Here is a 10,000-nt window from a genome sequence, read left to right on the forward strand (position 1 = left end):
ACACTCATTCAGTGATTCCCATTTACTACTTGCCTTGGGCTAAAAAAGCCATAAACCCTTGTGATCCTTAGGTTATTTTTGAGGTGGCTTACAACAGTTTTGGAAAGAAAAAGGCCAGGGTTAAAATTTTGGGGAATTAGTAAACAATAAATTATTATGAAGACGAAACCATGAGCAGTATTTTAAAAAGATCTATCAGACAGTTTTCTGTTATCAAAATAGACGAAAATCAACGTTTTTGCCAGACAGATTTAACTATTTATTTCTATACATGATTATTTTTTCTTGTTAAATTTTGAGGTGAGATCGTATGGTTAGTTTTTGAGAAAAAGGCCTTAGAAATGTCTAAACCCATCTTTGTTGCAAGTTGTTAGGCTAGATATTTGCAGGTTGTTTTTGTTTGGTTGTATTATAACCAGCATGTGATCTGAACAACTTTTGATCTCATGTGGCCTTTTTGCGTGAGAGGGCTACTGAATTACAAACGTTTTTTTAACTATCCAAAAGCAACGGCTTCCTGAAAGTAGCGGCCCCTTAAGCCTGTTAAATTTATCCAAAAGTAACTGGGCCCATTACTTTCAAAATTTTACGGAAGCTTTTTTATGATCGCATTGACACTGTTACAAAATCACTATTTCCTTAAAGCAAGAATGGAACTCAATTGATGTTCGCAAATGTTCCTGAAGCAAATAACCCATTTGTTTCTTTCTTTTTTTTCATTTAGAACTGATGTTTTGTATAAATCTTTTTATGGATGCACCTCATGTTTCCAATGATAATGGATGCCTGTGGTCTTGTGAACTAAGAATTTTGCACCCAGAGGTTTTTCTTGAGCCATGAGAGAGCCGCGAAGCGGTGAAGACTAGTCACGAAGTGGCGGGAAGAGAAAAACCTCTGGTTACCTTGGACTTTAATCTCAATTTCATGCAGACACCAGCTGTCAAACGCGTCACATTGATAATTTCAAAGGGGCCAATGGCAACTTAGCAATCACGCGTCCCCTCAGTATTACCAATCAAACGAACCAATCATCAAGTCCAAGGTAACCAGAGGTGGCTTATGAAAAACTATGGGATGAGGGTAAGAATTTTGTAACTTAGCATTAGAAAATTGAATAATCCACTGCTGAGGTGGTCGTGTAAATATCCCCGCAGATGATATAGTTGCACCGCTGTATTCTCCTAGCATAGCAGCTTTGGCAGCTGTGGTGGTGCCAGTGACATTACATTTCAAACCGGATGATATCTAGCTGCATTTTACCAGCAAGCAAAGTGATTTTTTCTGTCTAACCGCCATCAGTGAGAGGAAAGTTGCTAATAAATTTTACTGCTACAAAAAACTGTCAACCACAGCTGAAAGCTGTGACCTTGCAAACAGGCCCAAAGCAAATCATGTCATCATGTAGACTGTATTTTTATCTCCTATAATTTTCATGTCACAATACACGAAATTGCATGCACACTGTGTCATTTATGTTAGTGGTCAGGATTGAACATGAAAGACCTCATGCATAAATATGGTGGCCAGTAAATTGTTTTTCTCTCGATAAATTGTTAATTCATTCCAAAGATGGGGCTAGTTGGTGGTAATTTTACACAAGTTCAAGAACATACAGTCAGCTTTCATTTGTGCATGTGAACTAGAAAAATGATATTTAACTTAGAGACTTTAATTCCATTCTTCGGAAAGCAGGCAAATAAAAACAAGCCCAGTAGCTTTTGCTTCTATCTCAAAAGCTTCATTGCATCTCACAACCCCGCGAGTAAGAACTTTCTATCTAAGCCATTTTGAGACATTTATAAACATGTAGTCCGTACAAGAAGAAGAATGATGTTTACTGTTTTCAGATATCTCTTTTTTTTTCCAGAGATATTCAAGTTCTATTAAATATACAAATTAGCCTTGGAAGTGATGATGTCATCAGTCCTCTCATTTGCATATTTTACACATTTTTCAAACTTAAGTATCTCTGGAACCAATGCAGATATCTCCAAATGGTAAATGCCGTTTTTTATCTTTTCTGGAATTCTATGAGATAAACCTAAAAATTAAAAGGATAAAAATTTGATCATAGTAGCACTTTAACAGAATTTGGTGGTATTCGGCATTCATCCCTGGTGCAGCAACCAGTTTTTCCCTATCCCTTAAATAAAATTTGAATAAGATTTTGATACAGAATTTTAAAATTCACATAAAAATCACTATAATAATTAAAATCGAAATATCGCATAAATCTTCAAAACATCAATCAATTGATCTTATTTGCCAAAGTGCACACATTTTTCAGATTTTAGAAAGAACCAGTTTCAAATTTTAGGGTCAACAGGTTCTTGTTTATAGGGGGTCTAACTGACAATTTTAGGCTAACAGGTTTTTAAAAAATAGGTTCGCACTTGCGAGGCTTAACAGTATTGCCGATGAAGCTTCCGAGAAAGAAGCAAAAGCTCCTGAGCTTGGCTTTTTACTTACATGTTCTCTTCAGAAAGGAGTAACATTCTCTAGATTTTTATTGGAGAAAGAATGAATTTCACTGCTAATATTTCTGAAATGTTGCCAATGTTTTCAACTTCGCCATTTCCAAGTCACTGTTTCAAAGTGAGTTTGTGTGAAAAGTAAAAATATATCATTGTTACCCGTACTGCTATGAAATTACACACTTGGGCTCAATTTGAATTTAGGAGGCTAAGGTGAACCTGGACTGTTCACAGTCCCCTATTTTCCGTGCAGTCCTCAAGATTGTATGCCTCTGTAAACTGCCCCAAACTATCGCTATTGCAAACTAAGATGGCAGCAGTTTCCAGAGGCATTTGATCTCAATAATCAAACATGAAAGGAGGGGACTGTGGGAACGGTCTCTTTTTTCATCACCTGTTTTCTCAAATGGTCACTATCATGAATTGATCTGTTTTTGAGATAATAATTGTTGTCAGTTCAGTTCACTCTATTTTTGTACTTACGAATAATTCAAATAACCGATCCTTAGTGCAGAAGTGTATTATGTTTTGTTAAAGTGCCCATAACGTGAAAATTTTAATTTTTGCCATTTGAATGTCCATATTAAAAAATGAACTTTTGCAAACGAGTTTTTAAATTTGAACGAGAGGCGAATTTTCGATTTTTAAAAGCGTTTAAATTGCCCACGATTTTGGCACACAACTCGCTCAAGCCTTCTCTTGACCTATGACATAGATTAAGGAACACATCATTACTGGACATGAGGATTTGACACACAAGTTTCACACAGGGTGATGCGAAAAAATGCCTGAAAGCTGTGTAGCTGCTAGATGTGACAACACAGCTGATCCTAAAAAAGGAGTAAGTATGCATAGGAATCCTTTCTTCAACTCGGAAAATGCAGTAGCTCAATTAAAAGCTAAGGAAAAAATAGCCGTGCTTGATTCATTTCAAGGAGGATGACTTTTGGTATTGTATGGACAGCAAAATGAAAAGATCATTGAATACTGACGGACAAGATTCCGTTACAGGAACAGCATTGTAAGTGTTGATTTAATTCCCTCTTGAGATATCCTCTTGTTCTTTTCTGTAATTTTGAAGCCATTCCTCGTCTGCTAGTGGTTTTCCACGTAGGGTTCCATGTAGTTCTGCCAGCACTGCCTTGCTCATTGAGACTGCAACTAGTTGCCCAAAATCCTCAATTTTTCTGCTGTCTTTAGTTCAGGAATCAGAGGCTTTCCTCCATTATATTATTCAATGAAAAATTCCGAAAAACTATCACAGAGCAATACATTGGTGTTGATCACTTAGAAAGCAAAGGACCCATGCCAACAAGCATTCCTTAACCTAAGTCACAAGCCGTAACAGTCCTGACCAGCAGAAGGAGTGTACCAAATAAAAGTAGGATTTAAAAAATCGTAGAAAGTTCGCATCTCGTTTGAATGGAAAAATTCTTTTGCAAAAGTTTATTTTTAAATATGGACTTTCAAACAGGAAAATAAAACTTTTTCACGTTATGGGCACTTAAAGGGAATAATAATTTATTATTACCATATCATAGGCAAGAACAGTGTCTTAGGGAAAAGAAATATGTTTTGTATAGTTAACCAGAAAGGACACTATTTAACTTGTTCAGTGTTGAAATTGGACATTCAGTCCTAAATTTTCAGCAACTCAGCCCAGATGTTTTTGGTTGTAAATTCTTCTTGGCATCTAGAAACCATGAGTTCTAGGTTTTTGGGATAAGATAGTTAGTGGCCCTAAGAATGTAAAGGGAAGTAAGTTTTAATGCTGGGGGGAATAATGAATATGAGGTTCGATTGGAATTTTAAAGTTTACTCATATGAATTAGGCCCCCAATGAATGTTCAGCGGAAAGAATGTCACGCAGGGCACATGGTATTTTAAAATTGTGACATTCACAAAGGTTTTCTTAAATAATTGTCTGAGCTCTACCTTCAGATTGTATATTTATGGTTACAGGTAGCCCTAAATGTTGAAGTAATATATCTTCCAAGACAATGAATCTGTCTTTTAAAAACAGGAGCTATGCCTGCAATGGAGAGCTTTAATAAGATTGGGGAGGGAGTATGACTGCAATAACAAATTTCCCATTATCTGTGCATCTTCTTGTAACAAAAAATTACCTTCTAAACTCTAGCTTATGCTTGTGCTCTGTACAGAGAAATATTGTTGCTGTTGTCATACTTGTAGTCCAAAAAATTTTTTCTTTGTTCCAACTGTTGGCTACAGCCAGTGCAGGATGTTGATAGGATTATCATTATTATTATTATTATTATTATTATTATTATTATTATTACATCATGATGTTATGGATACTCTCCAGTAGCTCTTGAGATACTCAAGCTTTTAACTTAGACAATAGGGTATTCACTGAGGTGTGATAAGCATGTGTTGGACTCAAGATTGAAATATTGATCTGTTTATTATTGAATTGAAGGGATAAAGTTAAGCCACCATATTGTATTTACAAGTATTTGAAGTTGTAAAATAAATTGTTTTAATTATTTTATAGTACTGGTATTTTCAGCTTTTCCGTTTCTTTTTAAAAATGGTGAAAAGGGGTCACATTTCAGTTTCTTTGCAACAAAATAGCACACTTGTCAACATGTTCATTTAAGAAAACTAATCTTTACTGTGCATTGGAAAGTGCAGTCTTACAAATGTTGCACAAAGACAGGTGTTGTTTCCTCTCGCAACTTCAACCTGTAGGCTATTACTGTACCCCAAGCCCTTCCCCTCTACCCTCAATATTCATTAATTTACCTCTTCTCGATCTCGTTACACTCAGGTGTAAACTGACCCTAAATTTTCCATGACAGAAGAAAGACTGTGAAGTGTCTAATTTTTTTGTAAGGACAAATACTGTAAGTTATTAAAAATAAATAATGTTTTTCTTGGAACCTAGACCAGGTTATGCCTTTTGTCTAAAAGTAAATTTTAATAATTATATTCTCTGCTGTCTTTCTCTTCTGTTAAATACCTTTTAGATCAAGTGTTTGAAAATTTAAATAACTTAAATAACTAAATTTAATAAATAACTGCCAACTACAGAACATGGTAGTGATTCTCATTTTTGTGGAAGATACTTCTTTTCTGCCTCTTTTAATTCATCGTCCTTTTGCAGCCGGAAAACTTCCTTAACTGCTGCCACCTAAAAATGAAAAGACTGACATGAAATTTCCAATTTCAATCAAAGGTTTTTGAATTCCTGCAAGATAAATGACAGCAAAATGTTGGAGTTATCTGTGCCACATGTGACATTTCATTTCACATCTCATGCACTATTTATCACCTAAAATTGTGCTGCAAATATTTGACAAATTGGCAAAAAGTCATTCAAGATTTTTTTTTTACCCAAAGCACTTCATTTACAAAAAATTCACGTGCAGTAAAAGTAGAAGAGTATAAGCATAATGGTTAAAGCATCCTATCCAATGAGACGTACAGATAGTCTTATCCTTACATCCTGGTGTATCTGTTACAGGTCAAATTTGATTTCAACCTGGGGTTAATTTTTCTACCTAGGTTGAAAATCAATTATTTATTTCGTCTCCTTTTCCTTTTAATAATATTTTAAAAGGCTTAGGAGACAAAGGACATTTACAATAATGAGAATGAACTTTATTCAAGTCGCAACATTTTTTAACACTGGGGCACTCATTTGGTTCACTATATAGAAATCAACTCGTATCAAATGATGGGTTGGTTTTTGAGGAGAGGGGAAAACAAGAGTTCCTAAGTAAACTAGGTTGAACCAGGATGAAATGCCTGAATCTTTCATGTGAACCAGCATACTATCTCACAAGTTGCTTTTGATCAAGTTGTGCGTTGATCAACTTACCCTGTTTTCAACATTAACCAATGACTGGTCTTCATAGATCTGTTGTGTCACGTCTTGCATGGCCAATAACGATGCTCTCAAGTTGTGATTAGCCCAGATCACCATTGATATGCCCCACTCCTTGAATAGCTCAGTAGGCACAGTGTAGTACTTAGTGGGGACAATAACTACAGGACCCTGTAGATCAAAATGAGTTCATGTTATGAACACATTCATGTAAGCAACAAGTCGTTCTTAGATAGAGAACGCACCGCGCACTGGTGGCTCAGTTGGTTGAGCACCAGTCTGCCATGCGGGAGGTTGTGAGTTTGATTCTGGCCAGACTAACACTCAGGGTCTTAAAACAACTGAGGAGAAAGTGCTGCCTTTGTAATTACATCTGCAAATGGTTAGACTTTCAAGTTTTCTTGGATAAGGACTATAAACCATAGGCCCCGTCTCACAAATATCTTCCATGTTCATTAGTTCCCTGTGGGACGTTTAAGAACCCACACACTATTCGAGAAGAGTAGGGGATGAAGTTCCTGGTGTTGTGGCTGTCCTCTGTGACTGTATGGGTGGGTGTAGCAGGTCCACATCAGCTGAATGGCTGTCAAAACTTCAACCTGCTCAAACAAATTTAAATAACAAACAAACCAACAATGCTGAATCATTGTTATTACAATATCAAGTGTAATAGAAACCTGATTATTCCATGCTTTAACAAATGATTCAATGTCTGAGGGATCAGATTTCTTGCTATGCATCAAGATTGCATCTGCACCTGCACTGAGGTAAGCTTCAGATCGCTTCAGAGCCTCATCCAATCCCCAGCCAGCAATGAATGCCTCAACTCTGGCCACAATACAGAAATCTGGATCTGATTGTGTATCTGTTTCAATGAAAACAACATTCATAACCTGTGATATAAGGATTATTTATGATTTTGCTTCAATCATGAACCATTCCCATGCCAAATATATTCATGTGAAAAAAGCTGGGACAATAAAAGTTCATTCCATCCCCTGTGGTGACCCTAACAAGACAGATTCCTAATACTCGAAACGGTGCTTCTCCTTTCTAGAAGTACTTTTTCAGTTGCAAGGATTCCTGTGCAGTATAATAATATTATGTTTCCGGATTCAAACCATTTACCTTGAGGCAGAGCACCGCATCAATGTGGCTGATTCCCTAGAAGGGAGGGCCTCAAAACATATTATTGTTACAGCATTCACAATGTAAGAAACATACGCCTAGGTAAAAACTGTGTTTGAGAACTTTTAGTCTGAACTTTGGCAACCGTCATCCACAACACTTGCATTTTGTGATTCAAGAAATTAAGGTATGAGATTGAAGTGCAGGTTATAGAGGAAATCCTTGCATTTCCCTGGACGATTTAAGCAATAATTGACTCTTATAGACACCTGAATTTCAGGGCCCAGTTGTTCAAAAGCCGATTAACGCTAATCCGAGATTGAAAATTAACCAAGGAGTTTATTTCTCTACTCCCAAATGCTGTCCAACGCTGATACTCGGCAAAACCTCACATTAGAAGAAGTCAATCTTGAAAAACAAGAAGAAGCAACAGAAACGTTCACCCAGAAGTTGAAAACATGAAGCAAAAGCTTAGCTAATCCTGGATTAAGTTAATCGGCTTTCGAACTACCGGGCCCAGATGTCTTAGAGACAATTGTCCAGCTCAGTGCGAGGATGGCTTCTCTCAATTTTGATTCAAGAAAATTTATTATTATATAGGTAATGTTTATATTACTATCTTATCATATATATATGGACATTCAAAACAAATGGCAAATGCCTTTTCATGGCAAGAAGACAGACTTATTTCAAGAGCGGAAGGGGTTTAAAAAGCAATCACCTGTCACTGGAAATTTTAAAAAGTTTCTTGAATTATAGAGGATAAACTTCATCACAATCTCCTGCCTGAGTACCTTTGCATGCCCTGATCTTTGCACAAAACTCATCAATTTCTGCCAGAGGCTGTTCTCTTCCATCTAACAATGAATTTGTCTTTGGGAAAAGCTTGTCTTCTATACAAGCACCTGCAACACCTCTCTGTTCAAGCTTTGTAACCAAACGACGAGCATTATTAAAGTTTCCATAGCCTGTATCAGCGTCTAGTAAAATGGGGATGTCTGTTGCATCACTCATAAATTCCATCACCTCCAAAACTTGTGTCCAAGATGCCTCATTACTGTCACGTACACCTAGTTGAGCTGAAATTGACAAACCACTGCCCCAAATACCCTTGAAACCTGTGTGGAAAATAATCATAAACATCATTTATCACATCTCTGAGATTGAGATAGATTCAGGCAGTTTATTTTTTAACTCAGAAAATTATCTCTGTGTTGTATATAAATTGACCTAATTACCCAGGCATCACTAATTATATATTTTTTTTTTGGTGATCTGTGTAATTGAAACAAATAAATAAATAGTATACATGCTGTGACTGGGCAATTTATTTTGCCGTTTTAATTAATATACCGGTATACACAGTGCAACCTGCTAAATTTTACAGTTTGTTTTTCTTCCTTTATTCAAAGATTTGGAGTTATGATAAATGCAGACAAATGAAAGGGTTTGATTTTAAAGAAGCTTTGGGATTTTATCAAACAAGTGGATAAGTTTGCAAACTAATAATATTTGATAAAACCATATTTTTGTGCAGTACTGAATCAACCCTTCACTACTGTACGTATGATAATGTTAGGGTTTAAAAAAGAAGAAGCCTTAGAAGCTATTGAGGGTTGTTGCAGTACTGATAAGACATGACCTGTGAGGCATTTTCAAACTATTTAACAGAATGTATTGCCTAATATAACCGTGGACTGGAACTAATTTTGGATGCTTGCAATCAAATGTAGTCCTCGTTGTCAGGTTTAAAATATGATTAATTACTACACAGCTCCTTTGCAACTATCAGGTCTATAATTTTTGCTGACCGTATCCATGGTTTGATCTTTATCTTGTAGAACTTGATTCGGTTAAATTTTAAATGAAAGGCAAAGTAAAACAAAGAACACAGAGGAAATTAGTTATGGTTTTTCACTAACCAGCCTCCTGCACTATTTGAGCACCCAGTCCATTGTGAGCTTCCATGATGAATTCAACCTCTGGTGATTGTAATAACTTTTTAAGTTGTGTTGTTTTCTGAAGAGATTAAAAATCACAATTCTTTATTGTAAACTGAATGATGAAATGGTATATGAAATGAATCATTGCAGGCTTCTCTACGCAATTGCAAAAATTGCTTTCATAACTGCGAAGATCATAGCTTCACTTCATTATTGTAAACTGTTGCTGCACTTTGGAGCTTATGCAAAAATCATTTCACAAACACTGCAACTGGATGTGGACCTTGATTAGTCAAATTTGACCTTAAGAATATTATTATTGTCACTCCACAGTTTTATTAAGCGAGCAGGATGCCACAGGGATGATGAGAGCACTTGCATCCCGCCAATGTAGCTCGGATTAAATTCCCAGACTTGGCGTCATGTGGGTTACGTTTGTTGGTTCTCTAGTCTGCTCTGAGAGGGTTTACTAACATTTTTCCCTCTTCTCAAAAACCAACCTACGATTTTGCTATGAGTTGATTTTCATTTCTATACAGTGTACTAATTTAGTGCCTCAGTGCTTAGATACAGTTGATACCTAAATAAATTTCATTATTATTTAT

At 36.1% G+C, this 10,000-nt stretch overlaps 2 protein-coding genes across 4 annotated transcripts in view; one reads left to right on the forward strand and one right to left on the reverse strand.

Annotated features, from left to right (window-relative positions):
- LOC137974746 (syntaxin-1A-like) overlaps positions 1 to 3,649 on the forward strand; it is a 24,954-nt gene extending 21,305 nt beyond the window's left edge. For both annotated transcript variants that reach the window (XM_068821709.1, XM_068821710.1), the window contains one exon: positions 725 to 3,649. Coding sequence is in view for 1 of the 2 variants with exons in the window: in XM_068821710.1 (XP_068677811.1) it covers positions 725 to 730 (6 nt within the window). In the remaining variant the exon portion in view is untranslated. The remainder of the gene's footprint in view (positions 1 to 724) is intronic.
- A 55-nt stretch (positions 3,650 to 3,704) lies between these two features.
- The window catches only part of LOC137974745 (phosphoenolpyruvate phosphomutase-like), a 15,196-nt gene continuing 8,900 nt past the window's right edge, over positions 3,705 to 10,000 (reverse strand). For both annotated transcript variants that reach the window (XM_068821707.1, XM_068821708.1), the window contains 5 exons: positions 9,375 to 9,471; positions 8,247 to 8,570; positions 7,002 to 7,189; positions 6,319 to 6,495; positions 3,705 to 5,628 (listed from right to left, as the gene is read on the reverse strand). In XM_068821707.1, coding sequence (XP_068677808.1) covers positions 5,545 to 5,628; positions 6,319 to 6,495; positions 7,002 to 7,189; positions 8,247 to 8,570; positions 9,375 to 9,471 — 870 coding nt within the window. In that variant the 3' untranslated portion in view covers positions 3,705 to 5,544. The remainder of the gene's footprint in view (positions 5,629 to 6,318; positions 6,496 to 7,001; positions 7,190 to 8,246; positions 8,571 to 9,374; positions 9,472 to 10,000) is intronic.

Source organism: Montipora foliosa, chromosome 11 (assembly GCF_036669935.1).
Source record: "Montipora foliosa isolate CH-2021 chromosome 11, ASM3666993v2, whole genome shotgun sequence".
Taxonomy (NCBI): Eukaryota; Metazoa; Cnidaria; class Anthozoa; order Scleractinia; family Acroporidae; genus Montipora; species Montipora foliosa.